The sequence below is a fragment of the Nothobranchius furzeri genome, chromosome 4 (genome assembly GCF_043380555.1).
Source record: "Nothobranchius furzeri strain GRZ-AD chromosome 4, NfurGRZ-RIMD1, whole genome shotgun sequence".
Classification (NCBI taxonomy): Eukaryota; Metazoa; Chordata; class Actinopteri; order Cyprinodontiformes; family Nothobranchiidae; genus Nothobranchius; species Nothobranchius furzeri.
Genome location: NC_091744.1, coordinates 41,045,019 through 41,065,298, shown reverse-complemented (window position 1 = coordinate 41,065,298; position 20,280 = coordinate 41,045,019). Strand labels below are relative to the sequence as shown.

At 47.5% G+C, this 20,280-nt stretch overlaps 1 protein-coding gene and 2 long non-coding RNA genes across 6 annotated transcripts; 1 reads left to right on the top strand and 2 right to left on the bottom strand.

The window, feature by feature from the left end:
• Positions 1-4,645: 4,645 nt before the first annotated feature.
• LOC139069616 (uncharacterized) lies at positions 4,646-6,420 on the bottom strand. Its single transcript, XR_011520290.1, has 3 exons — positions 6,374-6,420; positions 5,498-5,589; positions 4,646-4,702 (listed from the first exon to the last, which is right to left on the bottom strand). It is a non-coding gene; the product is annotated as an uncharacterized lncRNA (long non-coding RNA).
• Positions 6,421-7,731: 1,311 nt separating this feature from the next.
• On the top strand, positions 7,732-8,854 carry LOC129160843 (uncharacterized). The gene is made up of 2 exons (XR_008561326.2): positions 7,732-7,962; positions 8,671-8,854. It is a non-coding gene; the product is annotated as an uncharacterized lncRNA (long non-coding RNA).
• A 262-nt stretch (positions 8,855-9,116) lies between these two features.
• Positions 9,117-10,747, bottom strand: LOC129160842 (spectrin alpha chain, non-erythrocytic 1-like). 4 transcript variants are annotated; one of them, XM_054737910.2, is made up of 5 exons: positions 10,528-10,747; positions 10,012-10,104; positions 9,797-9,901; positions 9,689-9,721; positions 9,117-9,363 (listed from the first exon to the last, which is right to left on the bottom strand). In XM_054737910.2, exons 2-5 carry the CDS (start codon positions 10,075-10,077, stop codon positions 9,286-9,288), a joined length of 282 nt encoding a protein of 93 aa, XP_054593885.1. In that variant the 5' UTR covers positions 10,078-10,104; positions 10,528-10,747; the 3' UTR covers positions 9,117-9,285. The 4 variants fall into 4 exon arrangements, with proteins under 4 accessions (XP_054593885.1, XP_070406744.1, XP_054593883.2 ...); XM_054737908.2 differs by lacking the exon at positions 9,117-9,363 and having other exon boundaries at positions 9,466-9,721; XM_070550644.1 differs by lacking the exon at positions 9,117-9,363 and adding an exon at positions 9,495-9,608 and having other exon boundaries at positions 9,689-9,901.
• Between the last annotated feature and the right edge of the window lie 9,533 nt (positions 10,748-20,280).

The window sequence follows — 20,280 nt, the reverse complement described above, 5'->3', positions numbered from 1 at the left end:
AGACCCAGTGTTGACATGTGGCAAGACGCTCCTCGGGGCGCTTCTTGCTTGGGCTTCTCTCCTGGAGGCCCTCAGTCAGACCCATTGTTGACATGTGGCAAGACGCTCCTCGGGGCACGTCTTGCTTGGGCCTCTCTCCTGGAGGCGCTCAGTCAGACCGAGTAGTGACATGTGGCAAGATGCTCCTCGGGGCGCGTCTTGCTGGGGCTTCTCTCATGGAGGCACTCAGTCAGACCCAGTGTTGACATGTGGCAAGACGCTCCTCGGGGCGCGTGTTGCTTGGACCTCTCTCCTGGAGGCGCTCAGTCAGACCGAGTAGTGACATGTGGCAAGACGCTCCTCGGGGCGCGTCTTGCTGGGGCCTCTCTCCTGGAGGCGCTCAGTCAGACCCAGTGTTGACATGTGTCAAGACGCTCCTCGGGCGTTTCTTGCTTGCGCCTCTCTCCTGGAGGCGCTCAGTCAGACCCAGAGGTGACATGTGGCAAGACGCTCCTCGGGCCTCTCTCCTGGAGGCGCTCAGTCAGACCCAGTGTTGACATGTGGCAAGACGCTCCTCGGGGCGCGTCTTGCTTGGGCCTCTCTCCTGGAGGCGCTCAGTCAGACCGAGTGCTGACATGTTGCAAGACGCTCCTCCGGGCGCGTCTTGCTTGGGCCTCTCTCCTGGAGGCGCTCAGTCAGACCCAGTGTTCACATGTGGCAAGACGCTCCTCGGGGCGCGTCTTGCTTGGGCCTCTCTCCTGGAGGCGCTCAGTCAGACCCAGTGTTGACATGTGGCAAGACGCTCCTCGGGGCGCGTCTTGCTTGGGCCTCTCTTCTGGAGGCGCTCAGTCAGACCGAGTGCTGACATGTGGCAAGACGCTCCTCGGGGCACATCTTGCTTGGGCTTCTCTCCTGGAGGCCCTCAGTCAGACCCAGTGTTGACATGTGGCAAGACGCTCCTCGGGGCGCGTCTTGCTTGGGCTTCTCTCCTGGAGGCCCTCAGTCAGACCCATTGTTGACATTTGGCAAGACGCTCCTCGGGGCACGTCTTGCTTGGGCCTCTCTCCTGGAGGTGCTCAGTCAGACCGAGTAGTGACATGTGGCAAGACGCTCCTCGGGGCGCGTCTTGCTTGAACCTCCCTCCTGGAGGCGCTCAGTCAGACCGAGTAGTGACATGTGGCAAGACGCTCCTCGGGGCGTGTCTTGCTTGGACCTCTCTCCTGGAGGCGCTCAGTTAGACCGAGTAGTGACATGTGGCAAGACGCTCCTCGGGGCGGGTCTTGCTTGGGCCTCTCTCCTGGAGGTGCTCAGTCAGAACTGGAAGATATGTTGCGTCATAAGCCTCTGATGGTTCACCAGGTGCACGGTCCACTCGAAATCCTAATGCTGTATTTGTAGTACATACACTAAGTCTTCTCTGTTGATGTCAGACTAGAGTTTTATTAGAGTTTTACTTTGCAACAATGGGATTCGAGCAATTGATGTGTATATTTTTAATAGTGCACAATGCTACTATTCCTAGGCTGAATGTATGACATGGCTCTTATGTATCATTATGTATCGTTTCCATTAAGTACTAATTTAAATAAAGTCCCTCTGTCCTCAGTGCTAGGTTGTGGTTTTAATACACATTATTATGATCAACCTGTTGAATAGTAGAAGCCCCATACAATGTGACGGTCCGTGTGACGGACCGGTGTGTTACGACCCGACTAACGAAACGTACCAGGTGATAACATTGCATCTGCCCATTACAGCGGAGCGAGCGTTTCGCCACACTCCCAAACCAAGGTTAATAGTTGTAGCGCACGCCCTTTCGGACCTCGGTGCACGCGAAACACTGGTGTACACTCACAACATCACGCTCGAGACAGCTCAAGCGTTACGCGAAACAAAGGACGTGTTCAAATCCATAGAGAATATACGGTCTTTAGCGTATGCGTATATAAAGAAGGTCGATGACATTTACAGACCCGGCGGCGTGGGCACCACAGTAGAACAACAAGGTGCTCTCAAGCGCACACAGATACTGGCCGCATTATCACTCGCGATGTCTATCCTGAAATACCCGTTTCTGATTTCTATGTATATTAAATTATGACAAGAGCTACTTTAGGTGGTTACGATTACACTCTGACCACGTGCCTTAGTTTCTGCTAGTGACCTATAAATACATTTGCCCACTTGCTCTCACTGCCATTAAAGCGGCTGTACCCACACGTACAACACCCAAGAAAAAAAATTTATCTCGCTGTCTGTACTGGGTGTACTCTCAGTAGTCGCAGTTGCTCAGGCCATGGTGGTACGCTCACATAACGCCTCTGAGATACGTTCCATCACACCACCTCCTAGACTACTCGCGAAGGAGTATTCAACACCCCCTTTGTACGAAGACAACCTTTATAACGAGCACAGCACAACGCTTGCCGCACGCGAAGACAACATGCAGGAGACAACGCTACCACCTGTCGTGAGAAAAACGGATTCGAGTGACAACGATCGCGACTATGACGAGCACATTACAACACCCTCTGTGCACGAAGACCAGGTGCAGGAGACAACGCTACCACCTGTCGTGAGAAACAAGAGTTTGGTTAACAATGATCATCGTCGTGTCCCATTGTAAACGGGCGCGCCATCGCACACATCGTACATGTGTGTTAACCCACCTGTATGCGACAGACTTTGTGTGTTGCATGACATCGAGATGTATTGACGTCTGTGTCAATACAGGACTCTCTATAAGCCAGGAGCTGGACGCTAACGACCCGTGCATGCGCCACACAAAAGGTATCGTACATGTGTTAACCCACCTGTATGTGACAGACTTTGTGTGTTGCATGACATCGAGATGTATTGACGTCTGTGTCAATACAGGACTCTCTAAGCTGGGAGCTGGACGCTAACGACCCGTGCATGCGCCACACAAAAGGTAACTTGACTAACTACAAAACGCATATTGTGATGTAGAAAGTTGGCTCGACTGTTTGAATCAGCTGCAGCTGCGGTTTACTCACGAAGTGAATCGCACGCTTGTTAGAAGTACATTCGGAGCACTTAAAAAATACATCGCTCTCATCAAGTTCCGTCTCAGCATTCACCGGCTGATGGGCAAGAGCGTGACATGGGATCGCCAGGAACACATGTGGCAAGACGCTCCTCGGGCCGCGTGTTGCTTGGGCTTCTCTCCTGGAGGCCCTCAGTCAGACCCATTGTTGACATGTGGCAAGACGCTCCTCGGGGCGCGTCTTGCTTGGGCCTCTCTCCTGGAGGCGCTCAGTCAGACCGAGTGCTGACATGTGGCAAGACGCTCCTCGGGGCGCGTCTTGCTTGGGCCTCTCTCCTGGAGGCGCTCAGTCAGACTGAGTAGTGACATGTGGCCTGACGATCCTCGGGGCACGTCTTGCTTGGGCCTCTCTCCTGGAGGCGCTCAGTCAGACCCAGTGGTGACTGTGGCAAGACACTCCTCGGGGCGCGTCTTGCTTGGGCCTCTCTCGTGGAGGCCCTCTGTCAGACCCAGTGTTGACATGTGTCAAGACGCTCCTCGGGGCGCGTCTTGCTTGGGCTTCTCTCCTGGAGGCCCTCAGTCAGACCCATTGTTGACATGTGGCAAGACGCTCCTCGGGGCACGTCTTGCTTGGGCTTCTCTCCTGGAGGCGCTCAGACAGACCCAGTGTTGACATGTGACAAGATGCTCCTCGGGGCGCGTCTTGCTTGGGCCTCTCTCCTGGAGGCGCTCAGTCAGAACCAGAGGTGACATGTGGCAAGACATATTTACGACGGCAAATCCCTTGAATAACAATATACAGAATATTAACCTTAAAATGGACCACTCCTTCACTTTTAACTTTCTTCCTTCCTGTCTCATTAATTATTTTTCTTTCTTCCTAACTCCCTACCTTCTCTCCTTCTCTCTCCTTCCTTCTTCACACATGTAATCATCTAGCCTCAAGTAAGTTCTCAACATACTGGACAGTGTGAAGATGTGTCCACTCCCAAAAGAGTCTGAATGTTGCAACGGATTAATGCTGTCCTGCAGTTCCAACATTTCATGATCTGAAAGAGGACTGTCCAGTACAGGGACACTGATCCCAGGATGAGGTTAAGTCATGTATCCGTTCTCCTCCCATTCAATCTCTGGTGTCGGTATACCCTGGAAAAAGAAAGTGTGTATGAGCATTGTGCATAATGAATCTCAAGAAAACACATTTAATAAAGCCCTATCATGACCTTTTAACAATTACTTAACATCAATGATGTCAGGCAGAACCTAGCATCTCCATTATTTCATAAATTATTTTTTTTTAAATTAATGGGCAAATTTTATGTTAAAACAGCAGTGAGAATATCACATCTGGAAGGTCTAATGCCTTGCATTTTGAACTTGCAGATGCGTCATGACTTTGTAATGTCATGACATTATAGTTGACAGTGTCCACTTCAGTAGAGGTGCACACAAACAGAACCGTAATTTCAACAGCCATTTTGTCTTGAATCCAAGAAGCATAGAGCAGAGGTAGATTATCAAAGTGTTGAACATTTGATTTATAGTTAAGGATCAACTTGACATGTGATCAATCATTTTAACAGAACATACATTTGCCCCTGGATCAGAAACAGGATTCAGAGCCTGGCCCAGATGCCACAGCTGATTTGGTGTCATGTTTTCCTCTGTCCTGATTGGATGGTTGTCCCATGCATCTCTAAAGACATCCAGGCTGGCCTGGATGCGAGACAAGAAAATATAGTGGCAACAAAACATATGAAGGATGTTACTGATGTCGAGCAAGTCTTGGTCTTCCAGAGAGTGCAGGATGTTGTAATATAGACCAGTAACACTCATGAAGACATCACGCCACAGGCGCTCGATCCTGGATTTGGAGGGGGATTAAATAAAAGAAAATTATAATATACACACAAATTTACATGTCCATACATCCGTTTTCAACTTGAGTTATCTTTTGAATGGTCGCAGGAGGACTGGTGCCTATCTCTAGCAGTCAAAGTGTGAGACGAAGGGTACACCCTGGGCACGTCAACAGGCACAGGCACGCGCGCACAGACACAAAGCTTCCAAATTAGGTTAAACTCACCGTTGATTGTGTACACTTTTTCCTGCAATGAAGCTGTTGGTGTCAGTTCCACGAACTGAGAACATTAATTCTGCAACACCTACATTTTCTCCGCCATGATCTCCTCTCACCATGAAAAAAAAAAAAACATTAGAATCTTGCTTCAAACATTTTTAATGCACATCTATAACAATCTACATCAATTTGAGTCTCACAGAAATTTCCTTATGTACCTTGCTACTAAGTGAGTAAACAATAAACAATGTGGCATTATTAACCCTCTGCTGGGGAAATTTTTTTTGAAAGAGGGAAATGTTCACCCCCCCCCCCATAGATTTTACTATATGACCTCAAATGGCATGTTATCTTTGGTCAATAACACACTTTAGGCAAAAGCAGATTTGTAACAGGGTAACAGAGGGTAAAGTTGAGAATAACATGAATACCTCAGAGGAAAGCCATGCTCATTCACAGCTTCACTGAAGAAGGCAAGGTGGGTGTCTGCCCGGTTGTTGTCAGCTACCTTCAGGTACATGATCTATGTAATTCAAGCACAAACACTCTCATATGACACATTTTTATAGGGGTCAAAACAATCAATTACCAAATGAAAGGTACAACAGCCATACAATAACATGTTAGATAATTAAATAAGTTAAGACCTGTGAAAACCAAAAATAGCAATTATCTTCTATGAAAATATCTCAGTTATTAACGTTCATGCTTTGGAGCAGAAAAAGTGCATGGCAATTAAATATTACAAGCTCAGTTCGCTCCACTCTGATGGTCACCTGTTCCAGCCAGATACCTTCTTTCTAGGCGTTCAAAGTCGGAAACTCGCAGAGTAAACTGGGTGCTTAGAGGAGTATCTTCAGTTGTTTAAGACTGAGGGTAACGCTGCACACGCTGATTCGACTAGCATGGATGCTAATGATGTAAACATAAAAGAGGGCTTGCTTCGTCTCGCGCGCTAACGCCGCAAAGCACTATGGGATTAGTAGTCTTATTAGCGAAATCGCCCGGCGGGCCAGTTTAATATTATATATTTGATATTTGATTTCGCGGAGCAAATAAAAATAGACCAAGGCCTTGAGTTTGACAACCGTCGCCTAAAAAAATGGTACCTAGATACGCTAACTAAACAAATGTTCACTTGAGTTTAGCTTGATGTTAAACTAGATGAAGAATGGACCAGACTTCACGTAACGTCTGGACTGAATTTAACATAAAACATTTTACTTGATCATGAAGAACGCTTCTACTCATAATTCTATAACATTGCATCAATTACAACGAGGGAATAAGATAAAACTATTACTCACAGATCGTGACCGGTCCATCCTGCTCTGCCGTGTGAACTGCAATGCGCATGCGCACAGCAGATCTGTTCTGTGACATAAGGACCCATATGATTGGCTGAAAGCGAACAGCCCTGGCAGAAGCATATATTTGATTGACAGGTTCATTAGCCAATGGTGACGTTTGTTGACCTGCGACGTTAGGAGAGTCTCAAAATTCAGCACACCGATTTCTCTCACGAATGCAGGAAGGTTCACAAATGAGAAGCTGTTCGTGAATGCACCACACAGATTTCACTCACAAACGCGGAAAGGTTCACAAATGAGAAGCTGTTCGTAAATGCACGTTCAGCAATTCGTACGATCTGAGTTTATATTACAAGTGTTCTTACAAATTATATTTGTGAACCACAGAGTGTGAACTTCAGAATTAGCATGTGCATTTGTGGAAAATGTTGCGTGACTTATTTTTTCACATTATATTTATGAGTCAAAGAGTGTGAATTTCCGAATGAGCGTGTGCATTTGTGTTCCTCCGAATTATATTTGTGAAACACAGAATGTGGATTTCCGAATGAACGTGTGCATTTGTGGAAAACGTTGTGTGACTTAATTCTTATTGAGACTGTTCTGGCCTCATAGGATGCAGACCCTGAATTGAGACACAGCCAATAACACTTATGGTTTGTAAATGGCACCCAGAATTATGTTGCACGAAGCACAATTTCACATCAGTCTGGGTTCATTTGTGTGAAAACAAAGTCCAATCAGGCTGAAACGCTACAAGAAGGTAGAATCTATTGAGTTGTAAGTGATCTGAACGTTTCATGATGATAGCACTTTCCTAAGGGGGTCAAACCATGTCCCAAAGGTCACCGGGCCTGGTGTCACTTTAAAGAAGTAGTCCAGTTACACCTTTGTGGGCTTATAACTTGGCTTCTGAATGTCCTAGAGAGATCAGGTTTGTTTTAATGTACTCCAATCAACAGCCCCTACAACCACAAAAGGAATGGAGTCATTAGCACTTATGATTTGTAAATGTCACCCAGAATTATGTTGCACAAAGCACAATTTCACATCATTCTGGGTCCATTTGTGTGAAAACAAGGTCCAATCAGGCTGAAACGCTACAAGAAGGTAGAATCTATTGATTTGTAAGTGATCTGAACGTTTCATGATGATTGCACATTCCTATAGAGGGTCAAACCCATAGACTGTACATATACTGGACAATTCGATTCCATAGGCTTCAATAACACGTTATCTGTCCATAATGGGAGGTGTCCACCACCACCATTTTGACCGTGTCACAGGTTCCGTCCAGCCCAGACAATTCCATAAAAGGGAAGAGAGGAGGCGCTGAGGATGTGGCTGTAAGGCTGGGCTCGAGTGACGACACCCAGGCGAACTAGCTACGAGCTAACCTGAAGCTAACCCTGGCTAACCCAAAGCTAAAGCGGAGGTGGGAGCCGAGCTAACGGATGTAGCCACCTAGCTTCAACCCAACCGGAGCTAACTGGAACACCCATCGACCTGAACCTCACACGGAGTTTAGGTGGAGGTTTTCTGCGCCTGTTCGTGAGAAGTACCTGTATTAAAAAAGTTTTAAATCGGTAAGTTTATAATTTATTTCCGTAATGAATACATTTTGCTTTGAGCAAGTTTTCAGTACAGTTTTTTTCGGCGCTATCACTCCTGAGTCGCACCAGCCATTAAATGTATCATGAAGAAGAGAAAATATATTTAAGTCGTATTTTGGGGGGACATTTTATTATCTTTCTTACAAAATCCGAGACCAAGCGTTTCACATTGCAACACAAGCACCGGTAACCATAACAGAATGAACAGCCAGCAGAGGAGAGGATGGCGGTGTTTCAAACCCTCCCGGCCGGCGTGTAGAGCTCATTCCTGGGCTGGAGCCGGCCCTCAGCACCCCGCCACAGGCTCTAACAGATGCTGGCGGTGTTTCATATATTTCCAAAACGTAATACTTGTTTGTATCTTGTACAGCCAGCTAGCCTTTATTCTGGACTCAGTACAATTTACCAAAAGTAAAGAGACATTATACAGATGAAGTAAGCACAAGATAACTTACTGGAAGACACAGAGTTATCATCAGAACCAGAACAAGAGCCTGATAACAGTCATGTGAAAATAACAGTTAAAAAGTATGTATGTATAATAGAAATAAAAATATATTAGAATTAGTGTAACTCACTGTGATCCAAACAATAAATCAGCCATAGCTGATTAGTAAATATGACATGAGGTTTGGGAGTTTTTAAGTTTCATTCTTTTATTAAATTTTTTTTCCTCTATAGCCATTTGGATCATTGGGGACAGCTGAGTGAGGCGTGGTGCCCAGAGAGCTGCAGAGACAACCTTGGCCTCCCTGACGTCTGTGTCTCCTGGTTCGGTTGGGGCGGACCATCGACATACATACATGTGCCGACACTGTGCCCTGTTTTATAAAATGTAGTGTTAAAAATAAATGTTTTTGCTCAATTACTGGAATTTCTTTGGTTAAGACAAAAGTGAGGAATAATCATTTACAAGTTATTTGTACAACAGGCCCATTTTAAATCCCAACAGTTTCTTAGCAGACAATAGAAATGTGTTCTTTACTAACTTTACTTGGTTTGAAAATCTTACTAAAATAAACTTGAGTGCCGTATTGCAAAACCCAATCATACTTGTTATGTAAACATTAGCTTTGAAGATATTTTTTACAGATATATATTTGTGTGCAACAAAAACCAAACTTAAATAATTTGTCATTCTTTATTGAAAAACAACAAAATACAGGTATACAGAAGTGTGGGAAAATGATAATGTGAAAGTATTGCACTATAAATGAAGTGAGATGAGATGAAGGTGAGATGAAGGTGGACGCCAGCGGGCTGGACGCCGGACGAGGAAACCTGGAGACGGATCGCTCAGACAGGAAGGGAAGAGCTTCCTCTTACCTTGATGGAATTAAAGTTAGCCGTCGTCTGAATGCCCAACCGTACGGTCTGAGGTCAAAGGTCACAGGAAACACACACCAGTCAGCAGTCATACAGATGCATAAAGATAACTGTAGCCATGGCAACCAGCTGACATGTCCCCACTTTCACCAGCACCTGGTGCCTGCAGGGTCACCTGAATTCCTGTGTGATGTCAGCACGGTCGGCCGTGACTGCTGCCATCAGAGGTGACCTCTGATCAGCTGAATGAACTCACCTTCCAGGGTGACGCCGTGTTAAGAGTCGGCTTCATCCTGTAAACAAACAAACAAACAAATGAGTGGTAACAAAAACACCACGTCTGGTTCTGGTTGAGGCGGAGGACAACATGCACCTTTCCAGGAGCAGAACCCAGATGTTCTTGTTGCTACAAACAGAGACGAGCAGAGTTAACAAACCAGGAAGTGAGAGGGACCAGCTGCTGCAGACAGGTGACGCTCACCTGAGCCTGAACCATAGGAGCCTCCTCAGCCATCAGACCTTCTGACTCCAGTTCAGATGCCACCTTGTTGATGTCCCTCAGGCGGGACTCGTTGGCCTTCAGGTCCTGCAGGACAAAAGCACCTGCTGATTATCTTGTTGCTGTCGGGTTAACAGGTCTGGTGTTAGAACGTGGTGGATAAGAATGTTCTGACGGGCCGAGGGCTCTGAACTCACCCTGCAGGACTGGGCCTGCTCCTTCAGGGCCTGGATGCTGCTGCCATAAGCCGACAGGTCCGACATCAGGGCCTCGTGCTTCTTCAGGAGAGCCTGTGGAGCAGAACATCAGAACCTTCAGCTCGTCTGACACAAGTGGAGCTTTCTCGCAGCGATGGTCCAATCGGATCCGCCACTGTAAAACAAACCCTGCTCAGTTCACCGCAGACGCAGCTCTGCGGGTGTTTAGTGGAAAAGCGTGAGCCTTCTGCCGGCTGCCACGTGTCATGGCTGCTCTGCAGCGGGAACACACATCACAGCTTGTAAACCGTTTGAAATAAGAGCGCCGGGAACACGTTTGTCATCACTTCCTGTGCGAGGCCAGCACTTCTACCCCTAACCCATGAGACGCTCAAACGAGCAACGATGTCTGGTAGACAACCGAAGGAAATGACAAATACAGAAACACTAATTATGAAGGACTGGAAAGAGAGCAAAGAAAAGCGATTGGAGTTTCTCAGGAAGGGACTTCCATACCTCGGCCAAGTCCTCGTCTTTCCCTTAGTCTGGACTTCCAACGATGGGCTCCTTCTCCCTCATCCAGGACTCGGCCTCATTAGCATCCGCAAAGTACTGCTGGGCCTGCAGAGAGTCCTCCAGGTCCTGCCTCCTCTGGGACGCCTTGGCCTTTAGCGTGTCCCAACGTCCATGAAGCTCTGACAGCTTAGTCTTCACCTCCTCACCAGCGAAGTGACCTGGACCCAAAAAAAGTGAGCCAGAACCTGCAGACACCTCAGAAACATGTCAGGACCAGACCTGCTCTACCTTCCTCCACCATGGTCTCTCCTTTCTGGGTGACAGCCTTGATGCGAGGTTCATGACCTGTGATCTCAGCCTGCAGAGCCTGGTGCTTCTTCAACAGGTTCTGGACACCAATCAGGTCCTTCCCTGAGGACACATGTTAGAGTTCAGCATTATGCAGTAGACAGACCAGTTTAACCCAGGGGTTTCTTTCTTCTACAATCTGCTCTTTAACTGTATTATTTCCTGCTATTTCAGCTGTTAACTTTATTTTTTCTCCAAGTGTTTTTCTCCCCAGAAGAAGCTACAACGATGTTCTGCTGAGCTGTGTTGGCCTCATGGAGGGGGCCATCGGCTAGCACACTGCTGCTAACCACTTAAACATTCTCCCTCTCCTGATAGTAACATTTTACTTTCTTTGATGTTGGATGTGCTAATACTAGTTTACCCGTTTAATTATAGATTCACTAGGATAAATACAATAAAGTTTATCTCTTGCCAAATAGAATATTTACTGTGGCGAGCCCGTGAAGAGGTGTAGGAGAATGCGACAAATTTGTCTGTTAAAAAGTCTGTTATGTACAAAAAACACAATATCATCACACTATTTTGGACCGATACATGACGGTCAGGTCCAGCTTGGGGAGAAAATATGACACGTCTTTCAGGATGGACTTCATCTTTGGTAGCTGGCGAAGCCGGGAAAAGCAGGATCTAACCACCTGGCTAATGTGGGAGTCCATCCGCATCTCTGGGTCCAAAACCACCCCCAGGTTAGTGATGGTTGGCTTCACTAAGCTGCAAAAACAGGGTTGCAGGACAGGACTAACTGCAGTGGGAAAGGGAGGAACAAATATTCCAGTTATAAATATTAAATATTTGAACAAATAAATATTTGTTAAAAGGAAGAAACTGATGATGACTTTAAGATTAGAGGAATGTTCTAGAACGGGTCTGGAACCAACGATGGCCCTTTGTATCAAATTTGGATTAAAAAAATAGCTCATGATTTTATTTATGGATGGAATAAAAATACAGGTTGTAAGCATCTTCTCAGTATCTTCATGTTGCACGACTTTCCACAGCAGAAGGACACAAAAACTGCCAGAATTATGATTAGAAAGATTTACGTTTTAATCTCAGAATCCCAACTTTTCCCAGAATCTTCACATTATTCTATGAATTCAGAGAAAATATACATTTTTCAGAGGTCTCGCTCCCCTGTTGTGGATATTTCTCAAAATTCAACCATTTTTTCTTTTTAAAAGCTTTAGTAAGAGTTTGGACTCTAAACAAGTTTTACTTTGCAGACTGCTTGTCTAAACCTTCATCAGATCTGCTCATAATAAAACATTTGGGTTATATTTAATGCCCAGGAAGATGCTCTTCCTGGGCATTAAGTTATCAAAAACAGATAAAAGTATTTTTTACCATAATTTTAACTGCTATCAGCTGATAAAAATAATAAAAAACAGCCTGATCATTAAAGGGGTGTAAGTGAAACCGCGCGGATCACACAAACCATCATGCTGTCTATATGACTTTGAAAATATATAGTTTAATTACAGTTTGAGTTATTTGACATCTGTATAATGTTTATTATTTTGTTTTTTTCCCCTAAATGCCTAACGTTTCAGTTTAACATGAATATTAGTCATTCATCACAATACATAAAGTTACACATTTTAAATTTTAATAGGGGAAGACTGCAGGAGGGAGCGGTAAAATACAGAAATCCCCAGCAAAAACAAGAAACTTTACGAGTCTGATGAAACCCGCTGGAGTTCCTTCAGCAGGCCTGGTGGCAGCTACAACGGCCCAGTGGCTGTGCTTGGTCAATGTTATCGAGCTCAGTCCGGCTCGGCCGTGAACGAGCCGAGGCGACATCCTGCTCTGCTTAAGAAGAGGTGTTATTTTCCGCTTCAGAAGAAGCGTCCGTGTTTTACGCTTTCTCAGAGACATGTCACGTTGCTAAGTTGTTAGCGCCGCGCGCTAACACGTCAATAGTGCAGCATAGCCTGCTGGAGGTTTTAAGGGTTCAGATGAAAACACCCTACCACTCAGGCTGCTTACACATCGATATTAAGTTGTCGCTGTTGCGCTCACGCCGTAATACAGTATTAGATGCGGTTAAAGTCAGACATGAAAAACTCCACGAGCGGTCAGACCGCGCAGTAGCTAGGCGCAGCAAGTAGGCGCCGGATCGGTCAGGCTGCCCGGCCTGACCGCTGGGGATTACCGGATGGAAGAATGGACACAGAAGTCTCCCTCTTAGTGCTCCGTCATATTTCAACCCATTTTTATCTTAAATGCACTGGGTTTTACCCTATTACCCATCTAAATATGCCCTATTAATTATTTTACCGTATTTTACATTTAAATTTCATGGTTAAACAGTACATGCTACATGTTAAACTGATAGTTAGCTAGCTACTTCGGTAAACTCAGCTAGTTTAAAGGTGGCAGTGACATAAAATACGAATATAGATTTTAACTTACCGAAAAAAATGAAGTGGAGACTCCTTGGACGCTCTATTAGTGCAATTAATACCACTGCAAGTCATTTTGTCCAACAATTGCACCAATAATATCCAAAGAAGAATACACAAACACAGAGACTCAAAATGCCGGAGCAGTTTCCAAGCCAGACCGAGGCTGTACTGAGGCCTTTCCACGGAGCTAGCTCTGTGGTCACGTGGGTCTGAGGCGGCGGTCACGTGTGTCGGATGCTCATTAATTATACAGAATTTTAGGCTTTCAATACACTTAAACAGAAGAGTTAGAAAAAAATTCACCCCCCTCAGAGTTGTCATGAGTATAAACTAGATAATTTAGACAAAAAACATGTTTTGGCACCAGGCTGTAAACATGTTTATTTCTGCTGTGAAATCGGCATTTTTAACATGGGAGTCAATGAGGATTTGCTCGCTTCTGGCACCAGCCCCCAGCGGATGAGGGTGGAACTGCAATTTTTCTTACTTCCGGGATGGGACCATTTTCTGAGCGGCATTGTGGGGGCTTGGTCAAACCATGTCCCAAAGGTCACCGGGTCTGGTGTCACTTTAAAGAAGTAGTCCAGTTACACCTTTGAGGTCTTATAACTTGGCTTCTGAATGTCCTAGAGAGATCAGGTTTGTTTTAGTGTACTCCAATCAACAGCCCCTACAACCTCAAAAAGGAATGGAGTCATTAGCACTTATGGTTTTTAAATGGCACCCAGAATTATGTTGCACGAAGCACAATTTCACATCATTCTGGGTTCATTTGTGTGAAAACAAGGTCCAATCAGGCTGAAACGTTACAGGAAGGTAGAATCTATTGAGTTGTAAGTGATCTGAACGTTTCAAGATGATCGCACATTCCTATAGGGGGTCAAACCATGTCCCAAAGGTCACCGGGCCTGGTGTCACTTTAAAGAAGCAGTCCAGTTACACCTTTGTGGGCTTATAACTTGGCTTCTGAATGTCCTAGAGAGGTTAGGTTTGTTTTAGTGTACTCCAATCAACAGCCCCTACAACCACAAAAAGGAATGGAGTCATTAGCACTTAAGGTTTGTAAATGGCACCCAGAATTATGTTGCACGAAGCACAATTTCACATCATTCTGGGTCCATTTGTGTGAAAACAAGGTCCAATCAGGCTGAAACGCTACAAGAAGGTAGAATCTATTGAGTTGTAAGTGATCTGAACGTTTCAAGATGATCGCGCATTCCTATAGGGGGTCAAACCATGTCCCAAAGGTCACCGGGCCTGGTGTCACTTTAAAGAAGTAGTCCAGTTACACCTTTGAGGGCTTATAACTTGGCTTCATAATGTCCTAGAGAGATCAGGTTTGTTTTAGTATACTCCAATCAACAGCCCCTACAACCTCAAAAAGGAATGGAGTCATTAGCACTTATGGTTTTTAAATGGCACCCAGAATTATGTTGCACGAAGCACAATTTCACATCATTCTGGGTTCATTTGTGTGAAAAAAAGGTCCAATCAGGCTGAAATGTTACAGGAAGGTAGAATCTATTGAGTTGTAAGTGATCTGAACGTTTCATGATGATAGCACTTTCCTAAGGGGGTCAAACCATGTCCCAAAGGTCACCGGATCTGGTGTCAATTTAAAGAAGTAGTCCAGTTACACCTTTGTGGGCTTATAACCTGGCTTCTGAATGTCCTAGAGAGATCAGGTTTGTTTTATTGTACTCCAATCAACAGCCCCTACGACCTCAAAAAGGAATGGAGTCATTAGCACTTATGGTTTTTAAATGGCACCCAGAATTATGTTGCACGAAGCACAATTTCACATCATTCTGGGTTCATTTGTGTGAAAACAAGGTCCAATCAGGCTGAAACGTTACAGGAAGGTAGAATCTATTGAGTTGTGAGTGATCTGAACGTTTCATGATGATAGCACTTTCCTAAGGGGGTCAAACCATGTCCCAAAGGTCACCGGGCCTGGTGTCACTTTAAAGAAGCAGTCCAGTTACACCTTTGTGGGCTTATAACTTGGCTTCTGAATGTCCTAGAGAGGTCAGGTTCGTTTTAGTGTTCTCCAATCAACAGCCCCTACAACCACAAAAAGGAATGGAGTCATTAACACTTATGGTTTGTAAATGGCACCCAGAATTATGTTGCACGAAGCACAATTTCACATCATTCTGGGTTCATTTGTGTGAAAACAAGGTCCAATCAGGCTGAAACGTTACAGGAAGGTAGAATCTATTGAGTTGTAAGTGATCTGAACGTTTCATGATGATAGCACATTCCTAAGGGGGTCAAACCATGTCCCAAAGGTCACCGGGCCTGGTGTCACTTTAAAGAAGTAGTCCAGTTACACCTTTGAAGGATTATAACTTGGCTACTGAATGTCCTAGAGAGATCAGGTTTGTTTTAGTGTACTCCAATCAACAGCCCCTACAACCTCAAAAAGGAATGGAGTCATTAGCACTTATGTTTTTTAAATGGCACCCAGAATTATGTTGCACGAAGCACAATTTCACATCATTCTGGGTTCATTTGTGTGAAAACAAGGTCCAATCAGGCTGATATGTTACAAGAAGGTAGAATCTATTGAGTTGTAAGTGATCTGAACGTTTCATGATGATAGCACTTTCCTAAGGGGGTCAAACCATGTCCCAAAGGTCACCGGATCTGGTGTCAATTTAAAGAAGTAGTCCAGTTACACCTTTGTGGGCTTATAACTTGGCTTCTGAATGTCCTAGAGAGATCAGGTTTGTTTTAGTATACTCCAATCAACAGCCCCTACAACCACAAAAAGGAATGGAGTCATTAGCACTTATGGTTTGTAAATGGCACCCAGAATTATGTTGCACAAAGCACAATTTCACATCATTCTGGGTCCATTTGTGGGAAAACAAGGTCCAATCAGGCTGAAACGATACAAGAAGGTAGAATCTATTGAGTTGTAAGTGATCTGAACGTTTCAAGATGATCGCACATTCCTATAGGGTTAAAACCATGTCCCAAAGGTCACCGGGCCTGGTGTCACTTTAAAGAAGTAGTCCAGTTACACATTTGTGGGCTTATAACTTGGCTTCTGAATGTCCTAGAGAGGTTAGGTTTGTTTTAGTGTACTCCAATCAACAGCCCCTACAACCACAAAAAGGAATGGAGTCATTAGCACTTATGATTTGTAAATGGCACCCAGAATTATGTTGCACGAAGCACAATTTCACATCATTCTGGGTTCATTTGTGTGAAAACAAGGTCCAATCAGGCTGAAATGTTACAGGAAGGTAGACTCTATTGAGTTGTAAGTGATCTGAACGTTTCATGATGATAGCACTTTCCTAAGGGGGTCAAACCATGTCCCAAATGTCACCGGATCTGGTGTCAAATTAAAGAAGTAGTCCAGTTACACATTTGTGGGCTTATAACTTGGCTTCTGAATGTCCTAGAGAGATCAGGTTTGTTTTAGTGTACTCCAATCAACAGCCCCTACAACCTCAAAAAGGAATGGAGTCATTAGCACTTATGGCTTTTAAATGGCACCCAGAATTATGTTGCACGAAGCACAATTTCACATCATTCTGGGTTTATTTGTGTGAAAACAAGGTCCAATCAGGCTGAAATGTTACAGGAAGGTAGAATCTATTGAGTTGTAAGTGATCTGAACGTTTCATGATGATAGTACTTTCCTAAGGGGGTCAAACCATGTCCCAAAGGTCACCGGATCTGGTGTCAATTTAAAGAAGTAGTCCAGTTACACCTTTGAGGGCTTATAACTTGGCTTCTGAATGTCCTAGAGAGATCAGGTTTGTTTTATTGTACTCCAATCAACAGCCCCTACAACAAGCAAGACGCGTCCCGAGGAGCGTCTTTCCACATGTCAGCACTCGGTCTGACTGAGCGCCTCCAGGAGAGAGGCCCAAGCAAGACGTGCCCCGAGGAGCGTCTTGCCACGTGTCAACACTGGGTCTGACTGAGCGCCTCCAGGAGAGAGGCCCAAGCAAGATGCGCCCCGAGGAGCGTCTTGCCACATGTCACCACTGGGTCTGACTGAGCGCCTCCAGGAGAGAGGCCCAAGCAAGACGCGCCCCGAGGAGCATCTTGCCTTATGTCAGCACTCGGTCTGACTGAGCGCCTCCAGGAGAGAGGCCCAAGCAAGACGCGCCCCGAGGAGCGTCTTGCGACATGTCACTACTCGGTCTAACTGAGCGCCTCCAGGAGAGAGGTCCAAGCAAGACGCACCCCGAGGAGCGTCTTACCACATGTCACTACTCGGTCTGACTGAGCGCCTCCAGGAGAGAGGCCCAAGCAAGACGTGCCCCGAGGAGCGTCTTGCCACATGTCAACAATGGGTCTGACTGAGGGCCTCCAGGAGAGAAGCCCAAGCAAGACGCGCCCCGTGGAGCGTCTTGCCACATGTCAACACTGGGTCTGACTGAGCGCCTCCAGGAGAGAGGCCCAAGCCAGACGCGCCCCGAGGAGCGTCTTGCCACATGTCAACAATGGGTCTTACTGAGGGCCTCCAGGAGAGAGGCCCAAGCAAGATGCGCCCGGAGGAGCGTTTTGCCACATGTCAACACTGGGTCTGACAGAGGGCCTCCAGGAGAGAGGCCCAAGCAAGACGCACCCCGAGGAGCGTCTTGCCACATGTCAACACTGGGTCCGACTGAGCACCTCCAGGAGAGAGGCCCAAGCAAGACGCGCCCCGAGGAGCGTCTTGCCACGTGTCACCTCTGGTTCTGACTGAGCGCCTCCAGGAGAGAGGCCCAGGCAAGATGCGCCCCGAGGAGCGTCTTGCCACATGTCAACACTGGGTCTGACAGAGGGCCTCCATGAGAGAGGCCCAAGCAAGACGCGCCCCGAGGAGCGTCTTGCGACATGTCACTACTCGGTCTAACTGAGCGCCTCCAGGAGAGAGGTCCAAGCAAGACGCGCCCCGAGGATCGTCTTGCCCTATGTCACTACTCGGTCTGACTGAGCGCCTCCAGGAGAGAGGCCCAAGCAAGACGTGCCCCGAGGAGCGTCTTGCCACATGTCAACAATGGGTCTGACTGAGGGCCTCCAGGAGAGAGGCCCAAGCAAGACGCGTCCCGAGGAGCGTCTTGCCACATGTCAACAATGGGTCTGACTGAGGGCCTCCAGGAAAGAAGCCCAAGCAAGACGCGCCCTGTGGAGCGTCTTGCCACATGTCAACACTGGGTCTTATTGAGGGCCTTCTGGAGAGAGGCCCAAGCAAGACGCGCCCCGAGGAGCGTCTTGCCACATGTCAACAATGGGTCTGACTGAGGGCCTCCAGGAGAGAGGCCCAAGCAATATGCGCCCGGAGGAGCGTCTTGCAACATGTCAACACTGGGTCTGACAGAGGGCCTCCAGGAGAGAGGCCCAAGCAAGATGCGCCCCGAGGAGCGTCTTGCCACATGTCAACAATGGGTCTGACTGAGGGCCTCCAGGAGAGAAGCCCAAGCAAGACGCGCACCGTGGAGCGTCTTGACACATGTCAACACTGGGTCTGACAGAGGGCCTCCAGGAGAGAGGCCCAAGCAAGACGCGCCCCGAGGAGTGTCTTGCCACATGTCACCACAGGGTCTGACTGAGCGCCTCCAGGAGAGAGGCCTAAGCAAGACGCGCCCCGAGGAGCGTCTTGCGACATGTCACTACTCGGTCTAACTGAGCGCCTCCAGGAGAGAGGTCCAAGCAAGACGCGCCCCGAGGATCGTCTTGCCCTATGTCACTACTCGGTCTGACTGAGCGCCTCCAGGAGAGAGGCCCAAGCAAGACGTGCCCCGAGGAGCGTCTTGCCACATGTCAACAATGGGTCTGACTGAGGGCCTCCAGGAGAGAGGCCCAAGCAAGACGCGCCCCGAGGAGCGTCTTGCCACATGTCAACAATGGGTCTGACTGAGGGCCTCCAGGAAAGAAGCCCAAGCAAGACGCGCCCTGTGGAGCGTCTTGCCACATGTCAACACTGGGTCTTATTGAGGGCCTTCTGGAGAGAGGCCCAAGCAAGACGCGCCCCGAGGAGCGTCTTGCCACATGTCAACAATGGGTCTGACTGAGGGCCTCCAGGAGAGAGGCCCAAGCAATATGCGCCCGGAGGAGCGTCTTGCAACATGTCAACACTGGGTCTGACAGAGGGCCTCCAGGAGAGAGGCCCAAGCAAGATGCGCCCCGAGGAGCGTCTTGCCACATGTCAACAATGGGTCTGACTGAGGGCCTCCAGGAGAGAAGCCCAAGCAAGACGCGCACCGTGGAGCGTCTTGACACATGTCAACACTGGGTCTGACAGAGGGCCTCCAGGAGAGAGGCCCAAGCAAGACGCGCCCCGAGGAGTGTCTTGCCACATGTCACCACAGGGTCTGACTGAGCGCCTCCAGGAGAGAGGCCTAAGCAAGACGCGCCCCGAGGAGCGTCAGGCCACATGTCACTACTCAGTCTGACTGAGCGCCTCCAGGAGAGAAGCCCAAGCAAGACGCGCCCCGAGGAGCGTCTTGCCACATGTCAGCACTCCGTCTGACTGAGCGCCTCCAGGAGAGAGGCCCAAGCAAGACGCACCCCGAGGAGCGTCTTGCCACATGTCAACAATGGGTCTGACTGAGGGCCTCCAGGAGAGAAGCCCAAGCAACACGCGGCCCGAGGAGCGTCTTGCCACATGTCAGCACTCGGTCTGACTGAGCGCCTCCAGGAGAGAGGCCAAAGCAAGACGCGCCCCGAGGAGCGTCTTGACACATGTCAACACTGGGTCTGACAGAGGGCCTCCATGAGAGAGGCCCAAGCAAGACGCGCCCCGAGGAGTGTCTTGCCACATGTCAACACTGGGTCTGACAGAGGGCCTCCAGGAGAGAGGCCCAAGCAAGACGCGCCCCAAGAAGTGTCTTGCCACATGTCACCACTTGGTCTGACTGAGCGCCTCCAGGAGAGAGGCCCAAGCAAAACGCGCCCCGAGGAGCGTCAGACCACATGTCACTACTAATTCTGACTGAGCGCCTCCAGGAGAGAGGCCCAAGCAAGACGCGCCCCGAGGAGCGTCTTG

Excerpts from the sequence above, each read along its gene's own strand:
- LOC129160842 (XM_054737908.2), bottom strand. The coding sequence starts at position 10,077 with ATGTCGGACCTGTCGGCTTATGGCAGCAGCATCCAGGCCCTGAAGGAG. Across the intron at positions 9,902-10,011 it reads AGCAGGCCCAGTCCTGCAGG|GACCTGAAGGCCAACGAGTC; the intron begins GTGAGTTCAGAG and ends TTTGTCCTGCAG. Across the intron at positions 9,722-9,796 it reads CTCCTATGGTTCAGGCTCAG|CAACAAGAACATCTGGGTTC; the intron begins GTGAGCGTCACC and ends CTCTGTTTGTAG.